The sequence below is a fragment of the Bactrocera oleae genome, chromosome 3 (assembly GCF_042242935.1).
Source record: "Bactrocera oleae isolate idBacOlea1 chromosome 3, idBacOlea1, whole genome shotgun sequence".
NCBI lineage: Eukaryota > Metazoa > Arthropoda > Insecta > Diptera > Tephritidae > Bactrocera > Bactrocera oleae.
In genome coordinates, this window is record NC_091537.1 from 88,677,509 (window position 1) to 88,695,485 (window position 17,977).

General features: G+C 33.5%; 3 protein-coding genes across 4 annotated transcripts; 2 read left to right on the forward strand and 1 right to left on the reverse strand.

The window, feature by feature from the left end:
• The first annotated feature begins 445 nt into the window (after window positions 1-445).
• Window positions 446-4,873, forward strand: NTPase (ectonucleoside triphosphate diphosphohydrolase NTPase). Of its 2 annotated transcripts, none has more exons than XM_014232497.3 (6): window positions 446-807; window positions 2,618-2,771; window positions 2,826-2,969; window positions 3,059-3,701; window positions 3,767-4,109; window positions 4,175-4,873. In XM_014232497.3, the coding sequence occupies exons 1-6, from the start codon at window positions 775-777 to the stop codon at window positions 4,262-4,264; spliced, it is 1,407 nt and encodes a 468-aa protein (XP_014087972.2). In that variant the 5' UTR covers window positions 446-774; the 3' UTR covers window positions 4,265-4,873. The 2 variants fall into 2 exon arrangements, with proteins under 2 accessions (XP_014087972.2, XP_069963263.1); XM_070107162.1 differs by lacking the exon at window positions 446-807 and adding an exon at window positions 2,288-2,534.
• A 223-nt stretch (window positions 4,874-5,096) lies between these two features.
• On the reverse strand, window positions 5,097-6,655 carry RabGGTb (geranylgeranyl transferase type-2 subunit beta). Its single transcript, XM_014232519.3, has one exon. It carries the CDS (start codon window positions 6,486-6,488, stop codon window positions 5,463-5,465), a length of 1,026 nt encoding a protein of 341 aa, XP_014087994.2. The 5' UTR covers window positions 6,489-6,655; the 3' UTR covers window positions 5,097-5,462.
• Window positions 6,656-7,400: 745 nt separating this feature from the next.
• LOC106616140 (nuclear transcription factor Y subunit beta) lies at window positions 7,401-10,070 on the forward strand. The gene is made up of 3 exons (XM_014232648.3): window positions 7,401-8,255; window positions 8,328-8,923; window positions 8,990-10,070. The coding sequence occupies exons 1-3, from the start codon at window positions 8,202-8,204 to the stop codon at window positions 9,492-9,494; spliced, it is 1,155 nt and encodes a 384-aa protein (XP_014088123.2). The 5' UTR covers window positions 7,401-8,201; the 3' UTR covers window positions 9,495-10,070.
• The last annotated feature ends 7,907 nt before the right edge of the window (window positions 10,071-17,977 follow it).

The following is a 17,977-nucleotide window of genomic DNA, read 5'->3' on the forward strand; positions in this document are numbered from 1 at the left end:
AAATGAATTGATGCAAAACGTATAATATTAAAATATGGAAGAGTAGGAAAAATTTGCAAATATAGGTGATATTGTTTTGATTTATGTCATTCTGAGAATATTATTTGTTATATATATACTAAGCAAGCCTATAATAGTATATCAAAATTACAGTATACAAAGTATATAGGGTTTTTTAATAATTAATTTATATATGATGCAATAATTGCAACTTATTTTATTTTCGTCATTGCTTCATATCCTTATTATTATAAAAAAAAAATATAAAAAAACACCAACATTTGAACCAAAATAAAGGAATAGACACAGCAACAAATGTTTGTGTACCCCATATGCTACAGCGTTGCATGCGCTTCCACTTTTAAGGCTGCCATTTTTTAACTTAGTATTATTTCTATATATTTGTGTGTTTGTCTGCTGTTGCATTGCCGGTCGCTGTCTCATTTCGCTGCAAAATTTTAGTAGTTCCTGTGGAATTAAAGCGCAATGTATTAAATTAGTGAATAGTGTGCTATTGGAATATTCGCTTGCTACTAATAAGTTCGAAGATAGGGCAACGCGACGGAAGAAAACATGCCCAACTTGTAGAGTCGTGCTAGATAAAGTAAACACACTAAACAGTGCTTTGTTCATATTTATTAAGTTAATGTTAAGTGATTCGCTTCAATTAGCCGCACGTAACTCGCCATTTAACCAGTCTAGCAGTACTTAATCAAATTTATATTATTTGCGCATTACTTTGATATAAACACAATAACGAACAAATAAAATAAGATGACGTCGCCAAAAGATGTGCGGCAACGTAAGGTGAGTAAAAGTAAAAATATATTGTTTTAAATTTTAGTATTTCTCTAACTAGCCACAGGCTAGAAATTCAGCCGAAATTTAGTGACTTACAGAAGGCATAAGCAATAGCATAAATTGTGGTTTTGACAGGTTTTACCAGCTTAGCTTTCCATGACATGGGATAAACTATTAGAAACCTTTGCACTCTCAGAGGTATATTAGTAGTTTTTCGGGATCAAGAGGATATACTAGTTCATATCTCAAATGTTGCTTGTCGCTTAGATTGCAAATACAAAACTTTTCATTAAAATATTTTTTTTTTAATACTAACCTAATTTAAAATATATTGTATAGGTTATTTGCCTTTTAATATCTATATAAATGTATATATATTTGCTAAGTACAGCGATGCTGTTAAGTAATTAGCAGTTCTATCGTTACAAATACCTACAAGCTATTTAGTGTTTGATCAAAGTTTATTTTTCTATATATAAAATTGCACGTTTGATGCCAAGTTTAATGACATTATTGTAGTGAGTTTGTTGGTCATTAAAAAAAAAACAAATAGTGACGGGAAGTTTTGTTGTGGTCAGGGCTCATTTATCATGAATAGATTTAATTTATGTTTTATTTTTTTCTAACTCCACTGTTTTGTCAGCTGCATAAAAAAAATAGAGACTTTGCGTTCTACGAATATAAAATCATAAAAACCAAGAAATAATTTAAAATTAATCTAAGTTTAATAATGTAATATATTTAATTTACTGTACACTTCCAAGTACAATATTGCAATATGATAAGAAAAAGTTAATTTACAAAGCTTTTCCAACAAGATGTCTGAAAATACCGACATACTACATTTGCTATTTCATAATGTGCTTGCAAAATATATAATCACTATTGCCGTAGTTCTTAATGCTAATTATACGAATACACACTTCACTGATAAGAGAGAGATATGTAATAAATTCTATTGTAAAATTTTAAAATTCGCTGATCTTAGATAAGATAATAATTTGTGAATGTTTTTAAAATGATAACAAAATGCTTGTCGTTGAATTGATGCACAGGTAAATCTTGAACTCTTAATAGTAAAATGACATTTCAAAATATTTGCTCTTTTTACAAAAAATATTATTTAAATTATTAATTAAAGAATATGTTTAAATAAAATTAAAAAATTAGCAAAACAAATACAGAAGTTCTTTAAAATAAATATTTTCTAACAGTAATATAAAAAAAAAATCTATATATTTATTTGAACAATATTTTAGTATTACCCCATTGTATTAACTTTACCGATATGTATTTATTTTAATATTCAAAAAATAGCAAAGTAAATTCACAAGTTTTTTTAATTATATATTTCGTTACATAAATATGTTATATAAAATATTTATTAGATTAATACCTAAAAAAATATATAATAAAATATGTAGGAAATATTACGATATGCGGCTTATCGTTTACTTATATTCGACAATACGATATACGTGCTGAAGTGCTCAGCTGGTTTTCGATAACATCATTGTACTTGTTTTTCACACGTCCTTCTTTTACGACAACAAATTATTTTTGACATTTCGGTTTGCCGCATTTACAACAATTATACTAAAACCTAGACAGTCTTTTACAAAGTTAAACTTTATATTTATACAGCCGTTTGGCTTAATTTAAGTTTATTTAGACCATAAAACGCAACAACATGTTTAATTAAATTTAGTATAATGATGTTTGAATACCAATTGGTAAGTTTGCCGAAATAACGTTAATTCTGCTAAGAGAAAGAACAAACCACAAAAAATTTGTATTTTTTCTTTAATGCTTGTAGTTGAACACAAATGATGACCAAGCGGGTGGTGCTGCTACCATTCGACGAAAATCTAGCAGTCCCAACGGTGGTGGGTCGAAGGGCTTACCTAGAGGACTAAAGCTTTCATTTCTTTGTCTAGTGTTGTCAGCTACATTTCTGCTATTCTTTTTCGGTAAATATTTTTAAAAATAATTGGAACATTAAGTTATAATAACGATCCCCACAGGTGTGTACGTGGACTCCACCAGCCCATTTTTGGTACGCTTGGCATCGAAACTAGGTTATACACGCAATCAGTTTGCAGTTATCATCGACGCTGGTTCGACCGGTAGTCGCGTTTTGGCATACAAATTTGATAGAAGCTTCATTGGTAATTAAAAATTATATGAAATTATTTACCCTTTCATTTATTAATATCAACCATAAAATTAAAAATAATTCATTCATACAATTTTAAAGACAACAAGCTGGTCTTATCTGAGGAGCTTTTCAAAGAACGCAAGCCGGGACTCTCGTCCTTTGCGGAAAATCCATCTCAAGGTGCACATTCCATTAAACTGCTACTTGATGACGCTAAAGTGTTTGTACCCAAGGAAAAATGGTCAACAACGCCTTTAGTGCTTAAAGCAACAGCCGGCTTGAGGCTACTGCCACAACACAAGGCCAAAAATCTCTTAAATGCCGTGCGTGAACTTTTCGAAAAGTCGGGTTTTAGCGTTGAGACAGACGCAGTAGAGATTATGGATGGAACTGACGAAGGAATTTTTTCGTGGTTTACAGTTAACTTTTTGCTTGGCCGCCTTTCCAAAATCAATCAAGCTGCTGCTTTGGATTTGGGTGGCGGTAGTACTCAAGTCACATTTGCACCTACCGACCCCGATCAGTTACCGCTCTACGAAAAGTATATGCACGAAGTGAATACATTGAATCGGCAAATTGCTGTTTTTACGCACAGCTATTTAGGTTTAGGTTTGATGGCGGCGCGTCACTCAGTATTTACAAAGGGTTACAGTAAGGATGAGAATAATGTGGAATCTGTATGTGTTAATCCGATAATTAGCAATCGTACATGGACTTACTCGAATATAGAATATAAAGTGAGGTAAAGAGAATGCAAATTACAAAGTTTAGATGCATATTTTAAATATTTCCTACTTTTCTTTACAGTGGCAAACCGAATCCGAAATCTACTACTGAAGAGCCGATCGTAGACTTTGAAGAATGCTTAGAGGCAGTCAAAACTCAAGTTTTGCCATTGGTTGAACCGAAACCCTTCACATTGAAGCAACATACGGTGGCGGCTTTTAGTTATTATTTCGAACGTGCCATAGAATCTGGGCTTATTGATCCGTTCCAAGGCGGTGAGATAACAGTGTCTGCTTACCGCAAAAAGGCGGAAGAAATATGCAGCATTGCGAACGACGAACAGCCTTTTATGTGTTTCGATTTGACTTTTATTTCGGTTCTGTTGCGTGAAGGCTACGGATTGGGTGATAGTAAGAAAATAAAGGTAATACTTAATAAACTTGATTTTTTGTATTATCTCAATAACAATGTTTCGTTTTTAATATGCAGCTTTATAAAAAAATCGATGGACATGAAATTTCATGGGCGCTGGGCTGTGCGTACAATGTTTTGACCAGCGATGACAAATACAATTCCTAAATCTAAATTACAATAATGAAAATATCGCAAACACATCCAAAAAGTATACATATAAAAATTTTTACGTAGTAATAATGAATTGGTAGTATAAAAATTAAAAGTGCTTTGTAGAACGTAACTAGGAACCCAATATTTCTAAAGCCAGTGCAGCGGCGGCTGTCGGTAGACATGCGCAAATACTCGAGGCTATTTAGGACTTAGCGGTAATAATTGTATGTTGTAGCTAAACGCCTTAGTGCCTTAGTAAACTAAAATGTTATAACTTGTATTTGAATGCGATAATCTTAATGTATTATACTAGTTTGACTTTAATTGATTTTTTTGTGAATAATTGGGATGTACTTGTGTCTAACTAATCATAGTTTTTAATCATTTAACACTATGTGTTGGTATTGATCAATTTGTGTTAGATAGTCGTCCTAAATGTTATAATGTATCGTGTATATAAAACAAACAATTTTTTTAAACCTATATGACTGTAGTAGTATATTGTTTAAATTGTGTAAATATAAAAAAAATTGCAATTTGTTGCAAATGACGATCTAATGCTGTACTGTACTTTATTAAATAATAATAACTTAATTAATAAAAATTTAAATCAATTATAAACGCTCTTGCTGTCTAAAATTTATTTTGGCATGTAGTTCTCGCTAAACAATACTTCGATTGCTGTGACATGCAACGGAACTTATAATGTTGTTGTTTATTGTCTATGATGATGATGTGTGGATTCTTGTGTAAACAATATTTAATATGTGAAATGCGTCTACAATGAAAATATTTTGTGTGTAAAATATGTGTAAGAGTGAAAACAAGTAGAAAAGGCATTACGTGTTTTCATTAAATATATTATTTATTATTGTACATTTTATCGCTTATTTAACACAAAGGTCTTTAATTCTGTTTTCTTATTTTATCTTGACTATTACATTTACTAACTGTGGGTGCGTGTAAACAAATATAAATAAAGAAAATACACATATCTTTGATACGGTTTATATAGGAATTAAAGCAATTTTAGTTTACATTTTCTTTATACATACTTAATAAAAACAAATAATAAAATATAGCAATTACAAGTTTATTTTCAATTGCTTATTTTTTGGAGCTGTGCAAACTTTATATACTTTACAGAATATTTTAAAACTTTGCGTAGAATGGCTGTTACAGAAAATCAACTCGCTTTACATTTTCCATTTTATGGTTTTGACAATATTTGCGGTTTGATACCTAAACGATCGATTACATACTGTGGCATACACAGTGTGGGATTAATTGCTTTGAGTCCCTCAAAGCCCAATATCGAAAGTGCACCGATGCCAAAAAGTGTATGAAATATATCAGGCAAATTACCAGTACGATCGGCAAAACCACCAGTTTCGCTATCTTGACACGTTAGTATAAATTGTTTTAGTTTTTCGGCGCTAATCCAATGTAGACGTCCCATAATGGTTAACGAAGAGAGTACCCACCATGAGTAGCAGACGTCAGGCAGTTTTTCTGGTCGTCCATTTAGACCACCCGAGGTGAGTTGTCGTTCACATAACCACCAACCCAATTTATCGATGTCGAGCAGGTGTAAACTTTGTGTTAGCGAAAGAAAGCCCACACAACAGTATATGAGGCCGGCATGTGATTCGGCGCCCGGTTTCGAACCAAAGCCACCATCGGTTTGATTACAACATGACATTACGAATTTGATTGCACGATCTACATTAATTGTGCCCTCCATACGTCCCAATAGTGTAAGTATGGCAACAGCACAAAAGCTAAAACGTGTATCCACCTCACCCCACTTGTCGCCAAAAAAGCTGCCATCGAATTGTTGTAAACCACTTACGTAGCGCACAACTGCTTCACAATCTATTTCATTTAAAGCTTCATAAATGCATAGAATTTGTATGGCAGAAAGTGTGTACAATATATGGGGATCGTGACCTTCACAAGGCGCGAAGCCGCCTGTAACCGGACATTGGCAGCGGCGTATGAAATCTATTATCGATGTACGATCCAAGCGATCCAGCTGGTTCATTATATCTAAGGCTGTAACACCCCAATATATACCCGACATACGTAAAAATTCGGTCATGCAGTATTCGTAATCGTCCTGATCTTTTCCATGATTTTCAATATATTCAACATGTTTCCAAAAGTGTAAATCCGTCGAATTCTTTTCATTATTTGCGTCCACATTACTGGGTTGTGCAAAACTTGTGAAATCCATTTTTGCGATTTGCTGTGACTCTTTTAATTTAAAGGCTTTAATATTACTTTTGTATATACGTATCCACAATGCTGCACTGATTAATTTTAATTCTTTTGCTGTAATAGCGTGTTGTTATTGGTTAATTGAGGATGTAAAAATAGAAAGAAACAAGATCAAAATTATTATTAATCAAGAATGTCAGCTGGAGATATGAAAAGAAAAATGTCATTAGAGTTCAGCGGTGTTCGCAAATTACAACGCCGTTATAATCTTAATTTTATGTTATGAAATCGTAAATACAGAAATACGTGTACATAAAAATAACAACACAAAAAGTGCACCTGAGCATTTTTTTAAATTTTGATTTAGTAAATAAAGCGGTCCTTTTCTATTATGCTATGTATGTCAAAATTTCTACATTTACACAAATCTTTATATCTACTTGCCTGGATAATTTATAATTTTTGAGAAAATTATTTAAAAACTCATAGTTAACATATATTGTAGTTTTCTGCAAGCATTTTGCCAAATTTTGTATACATTAATGTTTTTATATCACTACAATCAGCTGTTTTTTCTTATCAGTTGGAAAATTTCTACAATTGCATATTACATGGAAGTAAGCGAATAGACCCACTTGTGATCCACATTCCACAATTTCTTGTACATATATTTTATATCATCGTTTCTTTGTAATTGCTTAAAAACTCAATTCTATAATTTTGTGGAAGCATTTCGCCAATTTTCATATACATTAATGTTATTATTTCAATACTATCAGCTGTTTTTTGTTATCAGTTGGAAATTTTGTACTTTTACATCTTGCATGGATGTAAGGGAACAGACCCACTTATGATCCACATCCCACAGTTTTCTTGCATTTATATTTTATCGTTTCTTTGTGATTGCTCATCGTTCCTTTCCTAATCGTCGTAGTCGTGATTCGTGGAAGTAGCGGAGTTGCAGCAGCAGCAGCAGCAGCGGTGGCAGAGGAAAATATAAATTTGATATTCCACCCAAATTTCACACATTCTATTTTAATTAATTTTAAAAAACGTGTGAAATTCGAAGTGTAAACGTAAATCAGTTTGTAAAATTTGCTATTAATTATAGAAATATAGAAAAGACAAATTCTAAAAAAAGCGTGAAGACATTGTGTAGTGGAAAATTTGCAACGCTGGCTGAAGCGAAAGAAATAGTGAAAAGACAACGAGGAACTGGAAGTTGTGGAAACAGTAGCAGCGCTGCTATTGTCAGTAAACGTAATAGAAAGGGCGACCATATAATCGTTGAGAAGTTCTTTAAATTTATTTGCATTGCCAAAGGCAGTCGGGAAAATAATATTTTAAACAATAATAATTATTTAAAACCTACACATGGATTATTCATGAGTAAAGGAAAGCGGAACAGTGCGAGCAGCAGGAAAAGACGAAAGTGAAAGGCAGAGCAACAGCAGCATTAGACGGCCCTACAGCGCAAGCAGCGATTAAAGGCAAAAAAAAAAAAAAAAACGCACAGTGACAGACTTCTTAGCAAAAGATAAATTGCTGTGTTGCAATTTAAAGCTTTGAACGTTGTTAAAATTCGTTAAGTTTATAAAAATTCTCACAACGTGGAAAATCTGTGTGCTTTAGAAGGATATAGGGGGACACTGAAGCATACAACTTGTTTCCAACTTCGGGTGTGAAGAAGTTTGCACACACCAGTCCACCAAAACGCCGCCAGCTAGAAATGTCCAATGGTGACGAAGTGCTAGACAACTGGGAGGAAATTGATGAAGCTGGCGTAAGTAATATGCATCCAATATTTCAATTTTCGAATTAAAGATTTCATATATTAATTTTCCTTAATTTTCAGTTGACAGATACATTGCAGAAGATACAACAAAAACAACAGGATACACAACCTCAAAAAACCGATAGTGCCAAAAAGTGCTCAAATTTGCCAACAAATTCGACAACTTCGACAAGTTCAGCAAATTCTTCGCTTGCAGTGTTTTCCCAAGCAACAAACGCAACTTCAACAACAGGTGATCTAAAACAATTTACATTCTCCGCAGTTGAGTTTCCAACACCTGCTGTCGCCGCAACCGTTCCGATGAAATTACTACAGCGCAACGCAAATAACAGTAGTGGCGATGTACAAGCCGCAATAGGCGGTACTACCACTGCCGCTGATTTAAAATCGCCACTGGACGATATGGCAGCTTCATTTCAGCCGGTTATGATGATGTTACATAAACCGGCCGACGAGTTCCAGTCTCAGAATTATGCGACACCAACCAATTTGCAGACTGTGAAGATACTACGTCGTCCAACACAATCAATGGAGCCGCGTAATAACGGTATTAAGCCGCGTCAGCCCATTAAAACGTTGCAACAACGTGAGCAGGAATACGCAGAAGCCCGTTTACGCATTTTAGGATCAGCAAAAAATCCCGAAGATGATGTGGGGTGAGTAACCTAAGCGACTTCACTTGCTAAAGTCTCATTTAAAATCACTTTTTTCTACTTTGTCAGCGCGTCAAACGCTTCAAATAATTCGACTGCATCAACAACCGCCACTGTCAACACGACTGTCAGCACAAACAATGCATACAAGGGCAACACCACTTCCCCCAAGGTCAATCAGTCTGGCGGCAAAGGCGGAGGTGGCGGTGGTGGTAATGGTTCGCCACTTAATATGTATAATAACTATTACAATCATCAGCAGCAGCAACAACAACAGCAGCAGCAGCAACAACAATCTAACTATTATTATATGCAGCAACAGAAACAGCAACAACAGATACCACCCGCTTATAACACCCGTTCAATGTCAGCGCTGCTGCCACTTCCGCTACCGACTACGTTACAGCATCAGCACCAACAACCGAAACCACAACCACAGAACCAACATCAAACATGGTCGCCCGTAGTCGGCGGCAGCGTGTCATCATCAGCTTTAAGACTACAACAGCAAGAGAGCATTTTACGTTTGCCTCGTGGTCCGGATGGATCGAATGGTTTTCAGATGCGTCGGTAACGCGGTTAATTACAACGAAAGATATTTACTCGAACATCGCCGGGATCGTAAAGAGAAAATAGATATTTTAATAACAATGCTTACTGCGTTCATGCGTCTGTTAGCCATATTTCAGTTGTCTGCTACATAAATATTACACATTTAATTTTCTCCTACATCCAACAGTCCCAACAATATCTCTTTCAAGTAATATCAGCGATTCACACACAAAAAACTTTGCATGGAAAATTAATTCAACTAAAAGTCAACATCATTTGACATTTGCAAATTCTTACACACAGTTATTGGATACATTATCAAAGCAATAATAAAGAACTAATTTTTTCCACTCAAAATTTTACAACATCTATATAAATAAAAATAACGGTAATATTTTCTCTGCAATACATGTTTTTTATACACACATAGTACTTATAGACATGCTAATCCATTACACCTACATATGTATATGACATTCGTTGGGTTTTTGTTTATAAAATGCAAGAGAAAATCTTTCCGCAAATTGCATGAACCAAACTTATCAAAGCCACTAAAAAGTTTAAAAATAAATTAAAAAATAAAAAACTTTTATGTAAATTATGATTCTTTGAGATTTCCACTGTCTGGTGCTATTGCAAATTACATATGTATGTATGTAAATGACGTATATGTGTATAATGTTCATTTGAATTAAAGAAAGGTATTTTGGAAAAAATTAAATATTTTTATATTTTAACTCTGTGCTTAACGTAATTATAGTGTGAAATTTGTATTCAAATTTTTAGATTGTCTTGTGATCCATATGAACCGGATAACTTTGATTAGCTTGCAACCACAGGCTTCACCATCATTTAAATAATTTGAATTTTTTAATGTCAGAAGTTTGACACTCTGTACTGAGTGGCGTCAGCTATAGAAATAATATCACGGTGGTTTGAATCCATCCATGTAAAAATCAAACAGATTTCAGAACCTAACAAAACTCAGCAGCGTATGATTGATTCCTTTCAATATATCGAGAAAAACGACAAAATGATTATCATTCAAAAACGGACCAAAACTCCGAGCTTGAGGTAGTACCTTATTCGATCATTAGCGAAATATTTATCCCTTCTATTTCTTTCCTGAATTCTATAAAATGTACATCAACTCTCAACGATATTACCAAAACAAAAAGCGACCTTGGGTTCACTTTACTCTGGTATCATTTGACGTGATTAAACTTTCTAACAACGTTAACCACTTTCCTATTTTTGGCAGCTACCAACTCGTAAGCCAATCATTGGTTCTTGTTAGGGACAAAGTCATTGGTCGGAACGTATTAAATAGCACGGATCCTGCGGGAACCTTGGTAAGTAGAGAAACCCTGTGGACTCTCCAAATGCACTTCGTTGGCTGGTTGTTGTTGTTTAAGGTTCAAGTTGATTGTCATCTAACGGCAGGTCAGCAACGGGGTCGAACCATAGGGAGAGGGCTGTTTGATGAATGTGGTTCATAGGGCATGCAAAGAGGTGGTCAGAGTCATGCGGTAACTTATTGAATGCAGGACTTATATTTGGTATGTCAGGGAAAAGAAAAAGAAGAAGAGAAGGGAAGCGATATCTTCTGACGACAGTCGTGTCTAGGTAACCGAAATTGATTCGGACTAAAGTAGACACCATTCCTCGAAATAATTTGAGAAACTACAACAACAGCAGAAACAAAGCGTTACACGTCGGTGCAATAGTTGTATGCTGTAAGAAGGGGGATCAATATATTGTTTTCTTAAAAAATAATTAAGTACCTTTTTTTGACAATATTACGCACTTATTACACTACCCTCGTCAGATTAAGAAACCGATTAATGATCTATAAATAAGTACTAAATTTTCTTTTATATTTTAATTATGTGTATTTTATATGTAACTACATACATATGTATTTATACAATATGTACGTATATATGAATAATAATTTACTTAATAAATTTTATATTCATTTACATTACATTTGCCAATTTTTACGCTCATAAATATTAGTCAATCAATATATGGTAAATACGCACATATACATATACAAATATGTACCTACATATACATATAGGACTTATGTTTACATATGTACATATGTTTGGATAATAAAAATTGGCAATATTAGTAAACAAAAAGTTCTGTACACTGCTCACGCGAATGTGTATAAATAAATGAAGATAAATATACATAAAGATATGTTTGTACATGGATATGGAGTGGCAACAAGATTTCAAATGTGATGACATCTGATAATTATGGTAAAATAACAAGAAAAAACGTAAACTTCGGTTGCAACGAACCTATAATACCTTTCACATACACAGGTTCCTTACAAGAACTTAATTCCGATAGTTCAATTTGTATCGCAGCTATACGATATAGTTCTCTGATCTGAAAAATTTCTTCAAAGATTACATTGTTGCCTTAGACAACAACTCATACCTAATTTCGTGAAGATACCTCGTCAAAAAAAAAAGTTTTCCATTCAAACACTTTTTTCCGATCGTTCAGTTAATATGGCAGCTATATGCTATAGTTATCCGATCTATACAATTTCTTCGGAGATAGGTTTATTGCCTTAAATAATATTCCATGCCAAATTTCGTGAAGATAACTCGTCAAATGAAAAAGTTTTTCATATAAATACTTGATTCCGATTGTTCAGTTTGTATGGCAGCTATATGCTATAGTGGTCGGATATAGGCCATTCCGACAAATGCCCAGCTTAGTGAGAAAAGTACAGGTACAAAATTTCAGATCGATAGTTTAAAAACTGAGGGACTAGTTCGCATATATACAGACAGACGGACATGGCTAAATGGACTCAGTTCGTCAAGTTGATCACTTATATACAAGTATGTACATATTTTAAAGGGTCTCCGACGTATCCTTCTAGGTGTTACAAACTCCATGACAAATTTAATATACCTGGTTCTGGGTATAATAATATAAAATTTGGTATCGAAAATTAAGAAAATAAAAAGTAGCAAAAGTATACCACACATTTTTATCAGAATTCTTAAAACAACTTAGCTTAAGTCGACTTAAATGGCACACCTTTTGTGACAGCCTAAAAAATGTGATTTTTGTGAATTAAAAAATATATTTATGTAAAAAATAAAAGGCTTGTATTAAGTGTTTATTAATTGTTTTAAATTTTAACGAGAATAAATATACACATTATAAGAATACAAAGTAACATTTTTGAATTGAAAAATATAATACTATATTTCGAGTTGCATACGATCTCTGATGACGCTAAGAAAAAGTCCTACAACGCTGTATTAATTCTGCTCTTCTTCACGAATGAAACCTAAAAAAAACTTCTCAGCTAGATGATATTCTCCGTACAATACACTACGATCGAAAAAAAATCAAAATTTGTGGCTTTAAAAAAAAAGTTGAATTTTATACAAAATTTGATCGTTTTTGGTCTGCCAAAATTGGTAGATTATTATATAAAGACCTAATACAGAATATGCAGTATATACAGTTTGAAATATTTCTCTCCGAGGAATCACTACAGTAAACGCGAAAAATGCTGTTTCGAAAAAAACGCGTTTAAAGATAAACTGATGGAGCTGAGCGCCTACACTTTAGAAGCCTGTAACTTAAAAAATATTTGATAAATTCATTCAATTTTAGTATGTTACTTTTAAGGGTATAGACAATCGAAATAGGCAAAAGTACGTGTGGCACTCGGGGAATAACGCCGTAAAGCTATTGCATAGCATGCCTTATCAACTTATGCAATCATAAATATTTATTTATTTTTTATGCAGTATTTTTTTTTCTTTGATATTAATTCACGTTTTTTATTTGATATTAATTGAGTTACACTTTTTTTCTTTTATTGAACAAATGAAGACTTAATATTGTTTAAATGTTGGTCTCATATTTTTTTATAGATCATTATTCATTTTAAAATCAAGTTTTTCCGAAAGAAAAGTTGTCAACCGCTTTGATATTTTATTAGCGAAGTTGATGTTGACATCGCCAGCCAAGCTAAGTGGAAATTTATTACAATTGATAATCCGATTGAAATAACTAATTTCAATTGTCTGGTTCAAGTCAAACGAGATACTGTTCCAAAAGATGGGATAGCTATTTACCAAAATAATAATAATTTTACTAATATTATGACTCCGAATATTGAAAAAATTATTATTTAAATTCTATATTTTTTATTGGCCATTAAAAAAAGTGTATCTTAAATATTATAATTTTTGCATCACCCTCTTCAATTGATTTGTTGCGCTTGATATATGCAAAAATACGCCTACAAGTATGTAAGCATTTTGCGCATACTTTGTGATCGTGTTAGGTTTATTTCCGTTACGGAATTTCTTGATTCGGTCGCCGCGCTCAAAGCACGCGATAAAAGCTATGCAATAGCTTGATCAAAAAATAATTATTTCAAAATTTCACACCTTATATGTATGGTACATGAGTCGACTTTAGCCACTTAAAAATATTGCCACAAAATAATTAACATATGTTTTGGTTTGGTGAAAACACATATTTTGAAAATTGCTTACTACAAATAGCTCGCAATAGTTTGATTGCCTTTATTTTGTAATAATTCCAAGCCCGTAATAATTTAACCAGTTTTAAGACAACAAATCGTGTAGAAATATACAGACATAAACATGTACATACAAATACATATGTATAAACTACAAATCGAAATTAAATATATTGTATCAAAAATATGTAAATATTTACTTAGAGTAAATATATACAAAAAACTCTTTCCGATCATATATGTATATGCATATGTACGCATGTGAGCCTTTGTAAGTGTCATGATTGGGCTAGCATGCGATTGTCAACAACCTGTTGTTTGCGTCAAGCGCCAGTGCAACGCCACAAATATGTATATATGTATGTACAATACATATCTGCATGCTGATAATTACAAATATACAAATGTATTTTTATATTTTTGTCAATAGCAGCGTTGCATGGCTCAGTGCTACCCCCAATAGCGCGTAAGATGATATTGCAAGGTGTAGAGGTTATCAGCGCTTATCGGTGTTGTTGGGGGCCCGAAAGGAAAGTTTTTGAAAAATAAGCTTTTCAAAAATATTGTGGCATAAAGTGTATTATATTGTTTTAGGTTATATATATGTTTTGACAAAGTTGAACCCATCCAAATCCAAACTAATTAGTGCGCTACTTGTAAATAGCAAAAATAAGTTTTTAAATTCTCGCCTTATTGCGATTTTTTAAATGTTCACTCGTGCTTCCACGCCCCTAATCACAGAATTATAGATATTGACGCTTGGAGTTAAATACAGCGATTAGAAATTCAGAAACTCGAATGAAAAGTTGTGTCCGCGGTGAAACATATTATGAAGATCTGGTCAATGTGCGGTTACTCTATGAAGTCTAAAATTGCAATGATATAAAGCCCAACAACTCCATTCCTTAAACATTTTCAACTTCTAATATTCTCTATAAACTCGTACGATATTCAGTAAGCTGATTACATGATAATACCTTAAAGTTTGTTAAATAAATAGAATAAAGTTAAACCCAATAGGGTTTCATTCGACGAAATTCTGCTCGGAAATTGACTTGTGGTCTCAATCGGTAGCTAATAGTACTTTTGGCTTCTCTAGTTTTGTTCAATACTCACTAGAAGTCATCGTTTTGTCAGAACGCCACCAGTTTTTCAGAAGTTAGGGATTTATTTATTATACTCTCGCAACCTGTTGCTACAGAGTATAATAGTTTTGTTCACCTAACGGTTGTTTGTATCACCTAAAACTAATCGAGTTAGATATAGGGTTATATATATATAAATGATCAGGATGAAGAGACGAGTTGAAATCCGGGTGACTGTCTGTCCGTCCGTCCGTCCTGCAAGATTTTTAAAAAGTGGGCGTGGTCCCGCCTCTAATAGGTTTAATGTGCATATCTCCTAAACCGCTAATGCTATAATAACAAAATTCAGAAGCAAATGTTTTTAGCACTTCTATTGACGGTGTGAAAATAGTTGAAATCGGGTGGCAACTCCGCCCACTCCCCATATAACGGTGCTGTTAAAAACTACTAAAAGCGCGATAAATCAAGCAGTAAACACGCCAGAGACATTAAATTTTATCTCTGGGATGGTATGAGATGACTTTATAGGAACCGCGTTCAAAATTAGACAGTGGGCGTGGCACAGCCCACTTTTAGGTGAAAACCCATATCTTGAGATCTACTTAACCGATTTCAACCAAATTCGGTGCATAACGTTCTTTTCATGTTTCTATGTCATAGTGCGCAAATGGGCGAAATCGGACTACAACCACGCTTACTTCCCATGTAACACCATTTTCAATTCCATCTGATTCTTTCACTTTCCACTATGCAAATCAGGTAACAATCATTATATCGGGGTAAAACTTTGCGTGAATAATGCAATTAAAGTATGCCACCTTGCGGCCAAAAATTGTCTAAATCGAACCAAAACTGTTCAAACCCCTAAGTACTAAATATGTGGACCCCAGTGCCTATAGTTGACCTTCTACCGAAAATATCAGTCAATCCACAAAGAAATCTCAAACGAGTATACCATTTGACTATGCGAGAGTATAAAATGTTCGGTTACATCCGAACTTAGCCCTTCCTTACTTGTTTTTAATTAAGTTTATTTTGCATGGAACTGATCCCGGTTAAAACTTGCACTATTTCGAAATGAAAAGAAGATTAGAGAAAGATTACATACTATATATTTCACATTATCTCCCAATTTTAAAACGCTTCCGTCACAAAATGGATGAACATTTTGTTAGGTGACGCACTGAAAATAGAAAAAAAAGTGCTTTAGATTTTAAGGGGGTATTCTGGTTAAGAAATTTAAAAATATCAATTTTTTTTTGCATATTTTTGTAGTATAACCCTTTAAGAATATGTCCCTAAAAGGATGCTTCGAAATTTCAATTATTTTCGGACTTACAGCTCATTTTGTGACGCGCCGACCAAATCGACTGGCAGCTCGGTGCGAACTTTAAAGTCGTTTCTATCTGAACTACTTTTTTAGAAACGATGTGCATGATATCTTAAGTTCTCAATCGATTTACTTGAAATTTTATAAAGAGCTTTTTCATACATTATACTATCGCACTACGAGAGGATTTTATGATATTTATTTTTTAATTTCGAACGACAAAAAAACAGGGAAATAACGAAACATATTTTTCAACAGCCGCCATTTTGTGAAAAAAGATTCTTTCTCGTAGTGATATAACACTTGCTTCCTCTTTAAGGATCACTCAACAATTTCCATTGCGGGTTACTGGGAGTCCTGCTGTTTTGCACACCAGGACACGCCATTTTTTCATCAGTCCTCACTTTGCCGGCTTGGAATTTTTTGAATTTTTTTCTTGTTTTAATATTATAATTGATTTGTAGTCTTTAAATATCAATAAAAAACATATAAAAAATGTATGGTAAAAATATTTCTTGTTTTTTTTTATCAGGTCTTAAAAAGAGATTCGGGCTTTTAAACCAGAATACCCCCTTAATATCGTTATTTGAAACCGATCTGTACAGAAATAAATTTGATTTTATAAGCAAAAAACAATTACATACAATATATATTTGAGAAAAAAACTGAAAGCCCATAACGTCGAAAGTTATCAAAATCGCAAGCGTATTTCGAGTGCCTTGAGCCATTCACGTCATAGGTACTCATATTAAAATGCATTTAAAACCAATAACACTTTGCTCCAAAAGCTTGCTAAGCTCACTAATTAGAAAATAATAACACGTATTCAAGCACTACTTAGACCTCATTGCTGATTTTGTATAAATAAATATTTTTTTATATGCTCATATAAGTAATATTTGTTCTTAGCAACAAATACGAAAAGCCAAATTATAATAAAAATCGCTGCAAAATATAGATTACGCAAAAATTATAATATTGTATATTCAAATATTCTGTATGGTTTTTCGGAAAGTAATATTGACACTGGCTGCCAACGGAAGTTGATAGGCCACGCTTCCCGTCTAATATAGCGTCTCAACGAGGGTCCACCAAGTTTTTTGAGTTTTGCTCTCTCTTGTTTGATTATTTTATTAGATGTTCTTTCCTGTCAGCACGGCGCTCGCGTCTATCATGTGTTAAGCTGCAGTTACTTACCTTTTTTCTTAAAATTTAGTTTTCGAACGCAGCAGCAAACGATTGATGGTCACATACACACTGTCACATTGCTTGCTAGCGCGCATGCTGGAAAATGTTAGACGTGTAGGCGCACTTGAACTACATAGTTCCAACACACTCACAAATAAGCTCAACTATATCATTGGCTGTGGCGTCTGCGATCGACGATCGCTGGCAAATGCTCAACGTGAAGCCCCACGGGTGTTAGCAGCGCTAATACCCTAATATCGAACTGAATTGTTTTTTTTTTTTTTTTAAATAATAGCTTGTTTATCTAAAGACAATATTAGTAAATGCTTGTAATACACAAATATTTGCTTAGAAAATTTTAGACA